Raw genomic sequence first — 18,015 nt, 5'->3', positions numbered from 1 at the left:
GACCAATGGAAGAAGTCAGTTCCAGCAACAGGGAAACCGAAGGCTACACACACATAAATCAACATGCCCAGCTTCTGGGATGACAGCAATGCTTCCCTTCCAAAGAGATTGTAATTTCTTCTCCAGCCTGTGCGTCAAAAGAGCAATCAAGACGAAAGTTATTTATCTTGTTGCTTAATGGAGAGGCGGGGAGGAAGGAGGGAGAGAGTCAGATAGGGTCAGAGCCCTCGCTGAACACGCCCAGCTGTGCAGACAGGTAGCAGAATTTAAGATGGGCATTGGTGGAATGGGGGAGCAGGGACTGCCAGGTCTCATTGCTGAATATTGAACAGCCATCTCTAAGTCTGCGAGTGATAAGCTGCCCAAGTGATGGTCCACGGGCAAGGCTCAGGCATTCAGTTGTGCAAGAGAGGTGCAAGTGGACCCTCTTTCCTTCTGGACTCAGAAGTGGATTGCACCCCATAAGTGTGACTCCAGACTTGGAGCTTGATCTGGGCCATTTGGTCACTGCCTTGGTATTTGTTTCCTCATGGAATCTTGGCTGGCAGATCGTTACTAGAAGCAGCAGCTAAAGGCTTGGCATCGGAAGCCACCTCCTTCTTTGTACTAATAGCCCTTTATAACACAGTGAATTTTATTCGAAGGACAGGAAGTACCAGGTCCTGGTCCTGACGCAGAACTGACTGCCCACGCGACCTTGGGCAAATCACCACAGCTCTTTGGTTCTCAGTTTTCTCATCCACGACATAGGGAACGAATAGCATATTAGTTTGCTAGGGCTGCTGTAACAAAGCAGCACAAATAACAGAGATTTATTGTCTCACAGTTCTAGAGGCCAGAAGTCCAAAATCAAGGCCTTGACAGGTTGGTTCTTTTTGGAGAGCTGTGAGGAAAGGATCCGGTCCAGGCCTCTTCTAGCTTCTGGCGGCCTTGGGTTCCTTGGCTTTTAGATGGTTGTCTTGTCCTTGGGTCTCTTTCTGTTGTCTGCACTCTGTGCCTGTCTGTCTCTGTGCCCAAATCCCCCCTTTTTATAAGGACACCAGCCACATTGGATCACGGCTCACCCTAATGACCTCATTTTAACTCAGTTACCTCTGTAAAGATCTTAGCTCCAAAATAAGGTCGGATTCTGATAGACTGGGGGTTAGGACATTAACATATGAATTCTGGGGGGAATACAATTCAATCCGTAACAAATAAAATTCCTTCTGACTCTCATAAGCGCACATACAATGCTTTATGGTTTTAGCATTTTCATGAACAGCCTATGTATTCTCAGTGCAGCTTGTGGAGTGTTGCTTGTATAACTGTTTTCCTGATTGAGAAGTAAGAGTGGTAATGCTGATGACGATAACCAAGTACATGTGGTACCTTCCACAGCCCCAGCTCTGTGTTACATAGTTATTAACCCCCATCTGCCCAGAGGAAGCAGAGGCTCAGATCAGGTAAGTGGCCCCCACTCCACACAGCAGGTGACTGAAGGAGGAGGAATTGGAGCCCAGGACGTGTGCTCTCTAACCTCCGGGCAGTGCCACTGTTAGTTTGCATTAGAGGGAGTTTAGAAAACCAAGAAGGAACTTGTCTACCTGCTTTGTAAATGCAGCACTGACGTCCAGGCAGCTTATTGAGTTTCCCTGAGCACGCTGGGATCTGCATGCGGGGCCCCAGCCAGGATACACTCTCCCCACGACGTGTTCTCTAGTCTTTGGCCAATACATTCTCCTCTCGCCATCCTCAGAGGGCAGACCCCACCCTCTGCCAAGTCTCTCTTTGGCTCTAAGCAGTTATATGTCTGTCAAATGACTGACAGCTTTGACAAGTGGGTGGGGATCAGAATTGAGATTGGGATGAGAATGGGGGAATTCCATGGCTTAATTTTAGAGTGATTTTTATTGAGGCGATGCAGGTAGTAAACACCTAATTGCAGATCATTTGCCAGCGTAAAGAACAGGCAGTAACTTCTCTCTTTATTTTTTTCCCCCGTTTCTAACCCCTGCCTCTGTGAAAGATTTCCTTTCATACAAGTCAGAAAATGTTTCATTTTCTAACAAAGTAAAAAATAATCTTTTGATTTTACCATTACTTCAGAAGGACTAATAAAAATTCCAATTTCCATATCTGTTCTCTGCAAATAGAAAGTTTAAAATAATCACAAAAGGTTGTATTAATATCCTTCGGATGGTCTGCAACATTCCTTTGACTACAGTTTATGTTTTCAGTTAATTGGTACATTCTTCTTCTTTTGATAAGCAGTGCCCAAGCCCTCTCCCTTTCCCCACTTTATAGACTCTATTAATATACTGGGTTTCATTATCTTCCTTATCAACTCAAAGACAATCCCATTCAAGTGGCCCTTTATTACTGTGAAAGAATCGGTTAGGTGGGATCACTGAAATGCTTTCTAACAAACACCAGGAAAATACCCAGACATATAAACCATAGTGCCCCTCAATCTATTCTTTGTAGCTGAGTAACCTAGACAATTATCTTTTCTGAAAAGCTTTCATCACACCTTGGCACATTCCCTGTATCTGTTTCTTATTTACAGTTTATAGTGAAGTCAGAAAAGACTTGATAGTCTTGAATAATTTGAGCTTGCCACCCATTTCCAAGCAGAACTGCTAATATGGTGCTGGTGGGTGGACAAAAGTAGATAAAATGGAGATTGGGGAACGTGGGCCTCATTCAAAAGCAGTTTTTCCCAAATAAAGTGCATTCAGAAAGAAGATATAAGAGTTGCCCGTGACGATTCTCTCTCCCATGGGATAGGAGTAGGAAAAGGTCTCCTCTAGTGCTGTCACGTAGTTCCCTGTGTAGTAGTCTGTTGCAAGGACTCTGCGATGCCCACAATGTGGGAAACAGCTTTATCCCAAATGGGGTTAATAAAAGAGCTAAACTCCACCCAGCCATCATCACATGGGAGCGACTTCCGATTCTGGTCCAGTGTTAAAACTAAAAAAATAACAGTGCCAAAGGAGCTGAAAATGAACACAGTCTGTATCCTCTAATGCAGAACAGACTCAAGCCAGGGGCAGTCCAGCCTAGTCTGGATGCCCTGAGCGCCTGCATCTGGTCAGTCAGATGAGAGCGATATCCAAGGCTTTAGCACAAGCTCCTGAACTGCATCTCAACCCAGAAGTCTGGGGAGGAGGTTCACAGCTCATCGATTCATCAGATAATGATGATTTGTCGAGCCTTTATGTGCCAGGCTGATGGATCTAGGAAGTAATATGTAGGGGCCCTAGATACCGTATCAGTCAGGATCCTGGAAGAAAAGAGAGATACTCACACAGGACCAACGAGGAGCACTAAATAAAGACTTAGGAGAGGCAAGGTTAAGAGAAACCAAGACAAGATGATGCGATATCCTGGAGCTTGTGACAACAGGCCCCTAGGCCTCGAGGAGCAGTGGGAGGAAGTGGTTACTGTAGGAAAGTAGGGACTACCTGACAGGACCTGTGCTCTTAGGTAGGAGGGTGTCCTCTCACCTGCTGATCACCTGCCGGTGACTCCCATTGGCCAAACCCAACAGGAAGCCGGAGTCTGATGAAGCTGCCAGAAGTTAGCCTCCTGGGGCCTGAGCAGAGCAGGAAAGGGGCAGGTATCTGTACAGATATATTTGCATTTCTTCTACTCCCTTTTCTGAAAGACGCTAGCAGTGTTAGATTAATTAGTACAGAACTAAGAGATTCAACATAGGAGGTTGACTGCTTCAGAAACCCAGAGGGGATGTGACACTTAGCTACCCTAGTGTTGCTCCTTGTTATAATTGGGAAGTGATGACAACCAGCTCTGTGATGGATTGATTGATAGTAAAAACCCAGCTGAACAAACCACCCGTCACTAATACTGAACTGCATCCCTGTTTAGCAAGATGTGCTAGTGTGAGCCTATTAGCATTCCAAGGCCCTCCTTGCCATATGGAGGGTGGAAAAGGAAGAGGAGGGAAGGAAAAGAACATTATTGTGTACCAGACCCTAGACGAGATAATTTACACACTTCATTTTTATTTTCACAAGGACTGATGAGATGTGTTCATTTTTTCCACTTTACAAAGGAGGAGACTGAGTCTTAGTGAGGTCGACTAGATAGCCTGTCAGCTGGTAAGAAGGCAGGAAAGGGATTCTAAACCAACTCTGGCAAGCACGCCAGCCTGGGAGTTAGAGGGCCCACCCTCGCTGGCTACGTGACTTTATACAAATCATTTCTCCTGGGACACGTCTCTTAACCTCTCTGCTCTGTGGTGTACATATTCGTTAAGTGAGTAGACTATACGAGACTAGCCTAAAGGGGCCAGAAGTAACACGAATGTGTGAATCAGAGTAGATGAGGACGGTGGAAACTGGGGAGCCCATGCGTCCTGCCCGACCCATACTCAGTTCTGGCAAATTGTTGATATTTGGAAATGGGAGAGCTGATTTTTCAAAAGGAGTTTCTTGTGTGTGTGTGTGTGTGTGTGTGTGTGTGTGTGTGTGTGTGTGTGTGAAAGAGAGAGAGAGAGAGAGAGAGAGAGAGAGAGAGAGAGAGAGCCTGATTTTTAATTGTTCGCAACAAATTCACAAACACATAAGCTGTCACTGAGCCCAAACACAATGCCGCATCGCTCTGACAGTCTCAGTTAGAAACTACGTGTCTCCTAGACTAGCCTTTCCCTTGATGCAAAATCAGTACGTGCTGTGGCCCAAAGTCCCCTTTAGTTTTTCATCCATTCCGTAAGCCTTAATTAAATGTGCTGGTGACTTGCTAGGCCTGGGAAGATGAAGACGAATGGAAGGTCTTCCCTTCTTGGTCCTTAGGCATCTTGGGGAGCTAGACTTGAAAATAACAGTGGCCCGAGTGTTAAGCCTAAGAAGTGCAGGGGGTTCTGGAATGTGTCAGAGCTGGAGGGCTGTCATGGAAGGACTCCTTCTGAACAGAGAGCTAAGCCTCCTCGAGGCTCCTTTGCCTTCCTTCGGCCTTGCCTTCAGGTGCGTCAGGGAGCCTCTCTTCCTGCCTAATCCACAGCAACCCTCGGCCCTTCCTAAACTGCACCCTCCAAAGAAGCATCCTTCAGTCAGAACGACATCCACCCTAAGTCCCATTCAGCCCCCAGGGGCAGCCCCCGATGGAAACTATGCAGTTTCATTGCTTCCCTTCCCAACGTCCAGCTAATCCAGTTTAAGTTGCCACTTTTTTTTTTTTTTTTCTTCAAAGTCAGGGAAACAGATGTCTCACTGTCTGCTCAAGTCTTAGGATTATGCCACATGCAGGAACCCAATTCATTTAAGCAGACTCTTTCGGTTTTTAAACACCTGCGTGGAAGACTTTGGAGGTCAGCAGAGCCCGTGACCCGGGAGCCCCAACTTCTGTGACCATCAGCCTCATGTTGGGAACAGCCAGGCCCCGGGTAGCAGAGTTGCTGGCACCAGGCTGGTTTTTCTTCGTCACAGGAAGTTGTCCAACAATAGCTCCACCCTTTCTACGAGGCGACCCAGAGACAGAGTGAGCAGAGCAGGCCCTTTTCAAGGAAGTAATTTTGAATCCCTGAGGGAGGGAACTCCAAGGGAAGAGATGCTCATTATATGTGTGGTTTTTATAAGAAGCAGCTTTTACCTCTTCCTTTTCTGTGAAACATCCTGCAGTGCTTGGGGGGACATTTGCTGAGAACATTCTTAAAATAGAGGCATGGAAACCAATCTGCCAGGTAGAAGTGTGCAGGCGGCGAAACCCTGGTTACCGTGACACCAAGCTGGGATGTGTGTTTTCTCATCCCACTGTACTGATCTTGTGGAGGGTTGTGGGGAGCACGCGAGGGTCATGGGGCCTGAGTGACCGCACCTGCATGGCCAGGAGTCTAGCGTGCGTATCCCGGGCCCCTGCTGTCCTTGACCACTGTCTCTGCTTCTAGGCATCTGGAAGACAACCAGATCAGCGTCATCGAGAGGGGCGCCTTCCAGGATCTGAAGCAGCTGGAGCGATTGTAAGTACAGCACAGCCACCTTTCTGGAAGTCTGATTTATTTAGCTTTTCGCAAATTGGCTTCATTGTGACCTTGCTAAAAAAAAAAAAAAAAAAGTCTCCAATGTTTAATAAAATGTTTGCTATTATATTTAAAGCACATTAGATTCATGTTACAGAAGCACAAAGATTCATATAAGCACTTTAAAAAAAAAAAAAGATGCTAGAATTGGCATCTGGGGTTGGTTTTTCTTCTTCCCAGCCTTGAGCTCGCTCTTGGTATCTGTGTGTGGGGCTACTTCTGGCTCAAACCTCAGCCTTCCCTTTCGCGGAAAGAGGCCCGCAGTCAGTTCCTGTTATGGAAACCGGCGTCAGAGGGCGCCACCCTCCTCAGGCCCTCACCTCCTCCCTGCGCCCCCTCTGCCCCATTCTCATGGGAGAGGAAGGACACAGTGGGCGAAGCCTTCAGAGAGCATGTATCTCCTCTGAACGAGCATCGGCCTGTGTCAAGAAGCCCACACGTTTCCACGAGAGAATACATTGCCAGTGGGTTAAAAATAGGCCGCTGTTCTGACTGTATCAGAGGGAGAGAGGAAAAGGAGCAGGATGGGAGATGGATGGGGTCCCCATTTGTTTTGTTGATTAATGCTTCAGCAGAAAACTCTTAGGTCACTTTGATGAGGGAGGCTGCTCAGATGGTTAAGTGGGCAGCTTCACCTTTCTTCAGTTAATCACATCTGGCAGCTCATAACATCTGGATATTTGCTTTCTGCCCTCTGAGCGGGGATTGTCCCCAAGAGCACTTAGTCATGCTGGTGGGCGGCTCTCTTCCATGCTTGCCTCCACGTCCTGGTTGGCCTGACATTTCAGCCTCCTTCCTCTGCACTCAGGCACTGGGGGGCTGCAACAGCTCCCTGCTCCACACATTACCTAGAAGGTCGTTCCATTTGACCTGTTGTCAGATCTCACCTACAGAGATGAGCGTGGGTAAGGTAGGGCGCCTGCCACCAACTTGTCAGCCCGTGATCATCTGAGGCAACATGGGAATGGAAAGGAGTGGAACCCAGCAAAATCCTCTATTCTTCTTTCTGTTGTGTGAACTGTCTCATTTATTGCTCTCCTGCTGGGTCAAAGATCAGCATATGTTCTACTCTTGTTGGTTTGAAAATATGACCTTTTCTTATAAGGGAAAATAGTTATACAAATAATGAATGTTGCTTCTTTTTATGCTTTTGTTTTTAAGTTTCTTAAATCTTAAATTCTGCTCCTTACTTAGACCAAGGAAAAAAATACAAGTATTTGTTGGACCTGGTTCCTTCATTTGCAATAGGCAACCTTTCTATGGAAGAATAAATACACAGTTCTTCGTGAAAAGGCCACCTCTTACTTAATCTTCTGATTAGAAGAGTAAATAAATTTCCAATTCATTAATTTCATGGTTGTTGGGAGGGAACTAGTGCAGTACCTTCGACATGCGAGGAACTGTGCCAGTATTTTATATGCTGTTATTTTATCCCCACAAAATTCCTGTGAGGTGTTATTACCCTCATTTTGCAGATGAAGAAATAGAGGCCCAGGGAGATGAAGCCAAAGAATTGTCAGGGGGGGGCCAAGATTCAAAGCCACGTCTGTCTGACATCAAAGCCCACACCCTTTCATACTTCTGTGCTGCAGACGTTAGATGAAGTGTGATCTTTAGCAATGGCCCTGCAAATAGCCTCTCACATGCCCATGTAACTCTAGGGAATATCAGGGAAATGTTCTGGCAAAGGCACTTTTCTTTGACTTGGTGAACATGGCTGAAATACCACGCATGTCGGGGGACTAAGGGTATTACACGTGCAGGGTAAACCTGGCTATTTCTCTCCTTTAGCTTATTAGTGGGATAAGGCTAGCTGCTGTACTAGATAAACCCTCAAATCTCATGGCTTAACCCTGTGGAAGTCACTTCTTATTCATATCAAACCCAGGAAGGGCAATCCTGGTTGCTGGGCCTCTCTCCTGCAAGGAGACTCAAGGACCTGGGTTTTCTCCAATCCTTAGCCCTGTCGTCCTTACATCTGGCCTTCCAAGGTACCAGTCTTTGTCTGCATCAAGCCAGTGGAAGGGAAAATCGCATGAAGGATTGCACATGGAGTGTTTTCAAGGACGAGACCTGGAAAGGGTACAGGTTGCTCCCCCTCGTACATACCTTGGGCTAGAACTCAGGCACAGGAAACTGCTGGGGAGACTGGGAAAGGTGGTCGAGTGATATGCCCAGGAACTAGAGGAAACAGGCTTAGTAAACAACTAACCAGTCTCTGAGTTAATATTGTGAGCAAGCTGAAGAAGTGCTCGGTTAGGAAGAAGAATGGAAGTATAGGCAGCTGACTAGTATGCACAGCTGGGTAGGCACTTTCAGACTTTAAGGTCTTTAAGTGTCAGCGAGAGGGAGAGTGTGTGACAGACATCCTGACTAGCGTTAATCTGGTTTTAGTTATTCAGTCTGTCCCCAAACAGACTGAGAGCTATAAAATGGGAAAATACAATATATTTGCTGTTAACAACTAAAGAAGTAGATGGCTGATCGTTCCATCTCTAGCTCTCACTCCTGACTTACCTTATGTGTGTCTCTGTATTTGGTAGTAGATTAATCTTTTTTGGTCATATTCTGAAATACAGGCTGGAAATTATATAGGTCGTGATAATTCATTTCTGGACTGTTTATTTTTCTTCAGAACAATCATTATTGCTTTGATCTCTTGAGCCTCAATGAGAAAAGGCGGGGAATTCTGACCTGCAGGTCTGAACTCAGATTTCTCTATTTCTCCATGAAAAGATCCCTGCTCGAGACCGAGGGGGTTGTCCCTCCTGTCATAGCACATTGTCTGTCGTTGTCACAGCACTTAATCACACCACATTTTAATTCCTTGTTTGCCTGATGTCTTTCCCCAAATGATGAATGTGTGGAGATCAGCAATCATGTTCCATTTAGCTCTTAATCTCAAAGCCTTACATAAGGCATGATAGTAACTGCTTGTGGAATATTCATCAAATAATTAGGGTTTTGTCTTATGCCAGTGTTTCTGAAGTGGGACCAATTTTTTCCCCTAGAGCATACTTGAAAATATCTGAAGATATTTTCAGTTGTCACAACTGGAGGATGCACTGCCATGTAATGGGTAGAGGTCAGGAATGTTGCCAAACATCCTACAATGCACAGGACAACACCCACAGTAAAGAATTATCTAGTCCAAAATGTTAATAGTGCGTAGGTTGAGAAACACTAGTGTTATATTTACCTATTATGTGTCAGACAGTACCTTAGGCACTTGACTTATGCCTCTCATCTAATCCATACAACAATATTATAAGATTAGAATTATCATGTCCCTGACATGACAAAATATAAAATTCAAAGTATTGCCCATGAAGTGTTGTTGTTAAATATGTTTACCCTAAATCTAATTTAGCTAGATGTCACTTCTGGTTTCCAGAAAGTGAACAGGATAGAGAAACAAGTGAAATCAAACTTAAGAGGAAACAAATCCTGTAGGTGGGACGTTATATAAGATAACTGCCCTGGTCTCTTCAAAAAGACAGTGTCATGTAAGATGTCACACATAAAGGTCAGTGTGGCTTTATTGATAATAGATAAAATAGACTTTAAAACAAGAAACATTGTTGGAGATAAAAAGGAATATTTCATAATGATAAAGGAGTAAAAACATACATAAAGCAAATTTTGACAAAAGCATACAACTGTAGAATAAACATTCTTTTCAAGTATATGTATGGAATGTTTATCAAGTACTGGTCTAGAAATCAGGTGTCAACAAATATCAAAGGATTTAAAACATATGGATTATTTCCTCTGACCACAACAGAAATATTCAAGAAGTCATAAGAAAAGGATAAATTAAAAATTCCAAAATATTAGGAAATTAAGTAATATACTTCTAAATAACCTCTCAGAGAACATATCATAGAGGAAATTAAACTATATATTTTTCTGATCTTAGTAAACACACAATATGTGTGGATTGCAGCCAAAGCCATGGTCAGAGGAAGATGTATAGCCTTGAAGCTATATTACTCAATTTATGATATATCTTATGTATGGTATATATTTAAAAAGAAGAAAGGCTAAATTCTTGATGAAAGTATTCATCATAGCAAGCTAGAGAAAGAACAAAGTAGAAGAAAGGAAATCAGTAAGAGCAGAAGTATATGAAATATAAATAAATAAATACACACACACGCACATTTATATTAAAAAAACTCTAAAAAGCCAAACTTTCATTGTTGAGACAATTAATAATATTATTAATACTGGCAAAACTGATCAGAAAACAAAAAGGCAGAAGGTTAAATTACCAATACAAAGGATAAAAGGGGGACATAACTATGGATTTTACAAAGATTAAAATGGTAAGAGCAGATTTTGAACAACTTTATTTTAATAATGTTAAAGATTAGGTGAAATTCATAACTGAGACAAGGGATGGAAAGTCTGTATAGTCCTTTGCCTATTAAAGAAATGAAATCTTTAATTAAAACATTTCACCAACAACATCTAGGTTCAGATGGCTTCACCAGTAAATTCTACCTAACTTTTAAGAAATAAATATCAATTTAACATAAAACTCATTCTCCAAAAAGAATGGATATTTGTCATTTGGACAACATTACCTTTATAGCAAAACCCACCAAGAGAATTTCAAGTAAAAATATGAACCAATGTATTTCATGAATATCTTTACAAATCCTAACTAAATAGTAGCAAAATGAATTTGGTGATACATAAAAGGGATATATTACAACCAAATTTGGTTTATTTAAGGAAGGCAAAGTTGGTTTAATATTTGAAAGTCTCCTCTCCCAAATAAACACATGCTGAGCAACTAGGATAGCAAAACCAAAGACACACAAACAACATCTACAATAAAACTAGTGGACAAAGTATCCCAGTAAATCCCTGCCTCTTTAAGGTGTTGGGGGAAAACAACTTATGGTTACAAGACTTTTGTGTTATCTCATCTGTGTCAGAGAAAGCAGAGGGAAGGTCACTGAAATTCTTAAGACCCTGAGAAAAGGATATCATTTAAATTACCAATATGCATTCACTGGAAAGAAAATAGAGTGGCCAATCTGAGAAAAGCTGCCAAATCGGAAGGGAGTTTGATTAGATCCAATTTATGGAAAGTACAAAGGAACCATATGTGATAATGACTTATTTGGAGTATTTTTGGCCCTATAAACTCTTCAAACGAACAAAAACAAGGCTCTTTTTCAAAGAAAGGCCTAGCATTGATAAGAAACTTCTGGGAATAGTTGATCAGAACAGGCAAAATAGTAGAAATGAAAAGAGAACTTCTTGATGAAAGTGTTAGAAATCACCAGAAGAATCGTATCTTAGAAAATACAAGGCCCTGTGTTTCATTAGTTTGCAAGAAAAACCAAGAATGAGCTCTAGACTCTTGAAAGTAAAAAAGTTATCACTTCCCACCCCTCCCTCATAAAACTAGAGGGAATTTCTTTCATTTAAGAAATAAACAACCAAAGGATTATGATTGAAGCTCATACAAAGTTTTTTTTATAAGAAAAAATTTAAATAAGAAACATAATAACCTCCATTGAAACAATGAGAAAAAGGTACTAATAAAACCAATGAAAACTATTATAGCTTAGTTCAAAACAAGCTACACAAATTTAAGATCATATAAAGTATAAAAGAACAACATACATCTAAATTTAAAAACTCAGTTATTAGATGATTAGAAAAAAGTAGGATTTGAAAGGAGGAGTGAAGAAATAAAAAAAAAGAATTTAGAAATAAAAGAAGTCATTTCAAAATAAATACTGCCAATATCCTGAAGAAGAACAAACTTGGAAAAATTGTACTTTCCAATCTCAGCCTTACTATAAAGCTACAGTGATCAAGATAGCATGGTACTGGTGAAAAATAGACATATAAATTAATGGAACAGAATGGAGAGTCCAGAAATGGACCCATTCAAATATAGTCGACTGATTTTTAACAGGTACAAAGACTATTCAATGGAGAATGAATAGTCTTTTCAACAAATGATGCCAGAACAATTTGATGTTCATGTGTAACAAAATGAACCTAAACACAAACCTTCTTACACAAAATAAATTCTAAAGTGTATTGTAGTCCTACATTTAAAATGTAAAACTATAACATTTCTAGAAGAAGATATAACAGAAATCTACATGACCTTGGGTTTGGGGATATATTTTTTTGTTATAACACCAAAAGCATGAACCATGAAAGAAAAAAATAGTAATAAGTTGAACTTTATTAAAATTAAAAACTTCTGCTTTGCAAAGGGCACTGTTAGGAAAATGAAAAGACAAGCCACAGACTAGAAGAAAATGTTTGCAAAACACATAGCTGGTAAAGGACTTGTATACAAAATATGCAAAGAATTTTCAAATCTCAACAGTAAGAAAACAAACCACGTTTGCCCCCCCCCCCCCAAAAAAAAAAAGAAATGGGCAACAGATTAGAACAGACACTGCACCAAAGAAGATAAATAGATAGCAAATAAGCATATGAAAGAATTCTCAACATAGTTTTTCATTATGGTAATGCAAATTAAGCAAAATGAGATACCACTGCACATGTATTAGAATGGAGAAAATACTGAAAACTGACATTACTAATTGCTGGTGAGGAGGCAGAGTATCAGGAACTTTCATTTATTGTTCTTCAATAATGCAAAAATGCAAAATGTTTCAGCCCCTTTGGAAGACAGTTTGGCAGTTTCTTACATATCTTAACAGAGTTTTATGCAATCCAGATCAGTGTTTGGTTGCTAGGGATTCCGGGAAGATGGGGTGAATGTTGAATAGGTGAAGCATGAGGAAGGAGGGGCTCAGGATGGTGAGACCTTGCTGTAGGATGCTGAAATGGTGGACACGTGCATTTGTCAGAACCCAAAGCATTTTACAGCACAAGGGTGAAACTTAATACATAACAATATTTAAAATCTTTTGGAAATTGGAGGATCCCCAAGTGGAATGCAGATTGTGATGACTGTATGAGGTGTGATCAAACAATATGGTGAATGTTTAAATTAAAAATGAAAATTTATTACAGTAAAGAACACATTGCCATTAATCCCCCTCAAAATGCTCTTCCTCGCTTCGAACACACTTATCCCATCGTTCTTGCCACTTTCTGAAGCAGTTCTGGAAGTCCTCTTTTGTGTCTTTAGTTGCACTGTCGTGGCTGCCTCGGTGTCCTGAATCGATTCAAAACGTTTACCTTTCATGGTCATTTTGACTTTGGGGAAGAGCCAGCCAGAAGTCACATGGTATACCAGATCCCATAATGTTTTTATTTGACAGAAATTGCCATATATCAGAGGCAATGTGTGACATAGAGCTTTTCTGTTGTGATCAGAAAAAATGCTGAATGCTGCTGCCGAGTGCCGTCCAGCAGAAAGGCAGGGATCTTCAATATGGGAAGTAGCACGTTGACCTTAGTAACAGTGTGTGACAAGTTTCAACTTGTTTGGTGCAGTCAGTCAGGTGTGAGCTGTGGTTGAGAGAAGGTGTGTTTTGAAGTGTGCCATAAATCATCCTCCATCATGACAATGCTCCGTGTCACACATCCGTTCTGGTGTATGGCAGTTTCTGTTAAATAAAAACATTACAGTGTGTCCTCATCCACCTTTTTCACTGGATTTGGCACTGTGCGATTTCTGGCTGTTCCCCAAAGTCAAAATGACTCAGGACATCGAAGTAGCCACGACAGCACAACTAAAGACACTCACGAAACAGGACTTCCAGAACTGCTTCAGAAAGTGGCAAGAACAATGGCATAAGTGTGTTCGAAGTGAGGGAGAGTGTTTTGAGGGGAATTAATGGCACTGTGTCTTTTACTGTAATTTTTTTTAAACATTCACCATATTGTTTGATCAGACCTCGTATGAGTCAACCTCATTGAAGGTGATGGGGGAAAAGGTCAATTTGGAACTGAATGGAGTCTGTAAGACTAAAAGGCAAAGGGAACAGCACTAAGTACTGTACTCTAATTGGTACATTGTTTACCACAGGCTGACAGGTTAACAATTCTGAAATCACCGTATATGTACATTGCAATTGAACAATGGATAGATGGTGGGGACTGGTTTCTCACTAGTAAAATGGTGGGTACGGACAAGCAGTGGAGATAGCTATAGGGATCCATATGGAATGGATTAGAGTTGGGGACGTCAGTATGAACGAATGTCTAACCTAATATAGATGCTTCCCTTAATCCAGATGGATGGATATACATTCATACATTTATTGACATGCGAATATACACAGATTTGTATATAAGCAAACATCCCTTGTTGTGTCAGGAGGAGGCCCTAGAGGCAGTGACAATGAGCGTGCCCAGTGCCCAACTGTAGTTTCTAATGCCATTCTCCAGTAAAAAGCAACTAAGGCATCTCGGAGAATGGGCTGATTCTAGGGCTGTGGCACGAGATGTGTTGTGTCAGAGAGGAAGTAAAAAAAAAACCAAAAACAAACAAACAAAAAAACCCCCAAACAACCTACTCTTATTAGGGTATATCAAAGGACTTAGGAGCAAACTGAAAGAACTTTAATGGCCAAATCTAGAGCAATTTGAGCAACAAAATAAATAAATTAGATTATTGCCAAGGTATAAAATAAATATCCATGAGTCCGTACTGATATAAATAAATACTTGAATAAGTAAATAAGTAGGGAAAGGAGAAATCTCCCATGCAGAAGAATTCTAAGTAACTTACACAGATTTTCTGCCCTCAAGGGGGTAGAGTATAACTCCTTACTCCTAAAATGCGGGCTTCACATAATGATCTTTCACAAGTACTGTATGAAACAGGGGCGGGGAAAAGTAACTATGACACACAGATGTAAAAAGTTTACATCTATGATATTCATCTCGAAAACCCATAACCACAGTCTAATGAGAAAAACATCAGAGAAATCCCCACCAAGGGGCATTCTGAAACCATCTGAATAGTCTTCCTCAATACTGTCTAGGTCATCTAAAACAAGGAATGTCAAGAAGTGTCACAGCCAAAAGGAGCATAAGGAGATGTGACAACAAAATGTATAATAAATAGGGCATCCTGGATGGTATCCCAGAACAGGGTGGGGGGGAGGGGGGAATCTATATATATTTATATAATGAGGGAATAAAGCTTTGACTTTAGTTAATGATAACATGTCCGTATTGGTTCACGGCGTCAGATGTACTGCACTAGTGTAAGATGGAAATAACAGGGCACATGAGATCACTCAAACTATCTTCCCAACTTGTATGTAAATCTCAATCTATTCTAATACAAAATGTTTATATTAAAAAAAAAAAAAAAAAAGCTGACTATGCCAAACCCTGCTTGAGTTACAGATTCATGAGCAAAACAAATGTTACTGTTTTTATATGAAATATACATAATACATACTAATCTAGCTGGAATTTGGGAGCAAATAAATGTAATGGATAATGCTTTAAGAGAAATGGAAAATGGCAAAGAGAATATTTTAAAAATCTGTATATTAATATAGAGGTAAAAAAGATTTAAGAGAAAGTGAAAGATACAGAAGTCAGTCAAAGAAGTTCTAAGATTTACAATATGAATGTCTGAGGAAGAAAACTAAAGCAATGGAACAAAACACAACGAATAGTAATTTAAAAACTCCTGAAATAAAAGATAATGTGAAGGTACATTTTGAAAGGACACTGAATGCCTAGAAAAATAGACCCTGAAGATTTAATACCAAAACATAGTCTAATAAAACTATTGGGTCTTAAAGGAAAAAGAATAATCCTTACACATTCTTCACTGAGACACTTATAATGGAAAGAAAATCAGATTTCCAGTGTACTTTTGACACCAAAGCCAGAATACGATTGAATAACTTCTTAAGGAAATAAACCGTGAAGCAGAGGTTTTATAAAATGTGAACTAGAGCCATACATGTAAAGTGTAATGACAGCTGACTGTTACGAAATTCAGGGACTCAGCCATCAGGGCGCCCATGGAGCTCATGCTGAGGAATCCACCAGAGAACAAGTTGCACACAGCCCAACAAGTGGAGAGACAGTGGCCTGAGGACAGACGGAGTGAACCTCAGAACTCCCTGGACTTTAGGTGGGGACCTGTGACTCGGTGTTAGCATCCGGTGAGAGAAGGGCTGTGCTGTCCACAATCCTCCGTGCTTGCTCTCTCCCTACGCTGGCTAAACAGACAGCTCTCCGAGAACCTAAAGGATGTCGAAACACAAAAGGAAACGATTCTCGGTCCCTGCTGACGTGCATCTGGCTCTTACATGAACGAGAAATAAACTTCTGTTATTTCAAAAATAATAATGTAATTTATTCATCCTATTGACAGTAAATAAGAAAAGTCATTCCTCTCCATAGATGAAGAAAAAAGTACTTGATAAAATACAACACTAATTCATGATTTAAGAGCATGTAAAATAATGAGAATAAAATGGAACTCCTTTGCATAAAACCTAAAAGAAACATCATAGTTAATGGTGAGATATTGAACTGTTTCTCCTGCAAGATGCCTGTCATCGTGACTTCTGTTCACTATTGTATTAGAAATCCTGGTCCTGGCAATGATAAAAGAAGGGAGGCAGAGAAGGGGGGAGTGGAAAGAATAGATATAAGGATTGGAATAGAAGAATTATGTCATTATTTGCAGATGCCAGTATTGAGTACATATAAAATATAAAATAATCTACATATAAGTTATCAGGATTCCTAAGTTAATTCCCAATGTCACTGGACACTAGATCAATACATCAACAAATCAGGATAACTTCTATATACCAGTGACACATAATTAGGACATTTTTAAAAATGATGTTTACAATAACACCAAAAAATATCAGCTTCCCAGGAATATAGCTAATGAAAGACGTGCAAAATCTTAACACAAAAAAACAAACATTACTGGGAGAAATGACAGATGACTCAGATACATAGAGAGAAATATTATGTTCATGGATTGGACAACTCATTATCTCAAAGATGTCAGTTCTCTCCAAACTGATACAGAGATTTAGTGAAATCCTAAAAAAAAAAATGTGAATAGGTTTTTATAGAAATTAAGGTGATTCTAAAGTTTATATGGAAATGCAGAAGGTTAAGAAGAGCCAAGATCATCTTGGAGACCCAGATGTAAAGTACACGTGATGTGTAACAAAGGTGGTACCATGAAGCAGCTTGGAATTGTGATAAACTGGTGTGCATTTGGAAAACAAACTATCTTGCCCTCTACCTCTTACCATCAGTTACAAGTGGATTGTAGATTTACACATGAGAGCTAGAACAGCACTATCAGAAAATAACATAAAATATCTTCATGGTTTGAAGGTAGTTGATAATTCTTAAACAGGATACAGAAGGAACTAAATTTAAAGGAAAAAGTAGATAACTTGGACTACATTAAAATAAATAACTTTCATTCATCAAAAAACGTCGAATAAGTGAAAAAAACATGTCAGAGTGGATGAAGATATTGGCAGTGCATGCAATTGACAAAGGCTTACATTGAGAATATATAAAGAACTCTCACAAATCAATAAGAAAAAGACAAATGACCCTGTTGAAAAATGGGTAAGAGTTTTGAACAGACACTTTATACAAGAGAACATCCAAATGACCAATGATTATATGAAAAGATACTCACTGTGTCAATAGTCTTCAGAGAAATATAAAGTCAAACTTCGCACATATACCACATACCCATCAGAATGGTTAAAATTTACAATATGTTGAAGATAATATGAAACAAACTACATTTGTCCTAGACTGCTGTGGACTAATTGATACAATTACTCTGGAAAACACTTCGGCAGTGTCGACTGGAGCTGAATATACACATATCCTGTGACCCAGCAGTTCTGTTCCTGGATATACACCCCACAAAAAGATTGCACAGAATGTTCATAGCAGCACTATTTGTAATAGCCCCAAACTGGAAACAAGCAGAATGCTCATCAACATGAGAAAAAATAGATTGCAAATGAAAACAGCAGCATAAAAAACTGCTACATGTAACAACATGATAAAGC

The 18,015-nt window shown here is 40.5% G+C and overlaps 1 protein-coding gene across 1 annotated transcript in view; it reads left to right on the top strand.

The window, feature by feature from the left end:
- SLIT3 (slit guidance ligand 3) overlaps positions 1 to 18,015 on the top strand; it is a 553,294-nt gene that overhangs the window by 45,550 nt on the left and 489,729 nt on the right. Inside the window, exon 3 of the mRNA XM_019740962.3 lies at positions 5,888 to 5,959. Within this exon, the coding sequence (XP_019596521.3) occupies positions 5,888 to 5,959 (72 nt within the window). The remainder of the gene's footprint in view (positions 1 to 5,887; positions 5,960 to 18,015) is intronic.

Source organism: Rhinolophus sinicus, chromosome 5 (assembly GCF_057876585.1).
Source record: "Rhinolophus sinicus isolate RSI-liver-muscle chromosome 5, RSI-T2T, whole genome shotgun sequence".
Taxonomy (NCBI): Eukaryota; Metazoa; Chordata; class Mammalia; order Chiroptera; family Rhinolophidae; genus Rhinolophus; species Rhinolophus sinicus.
The sequence above is the reverse complement of the archived record's forward strand: the minus strand, read 5'-3'. Positions and strand labels throughout refer to the sequence as shown.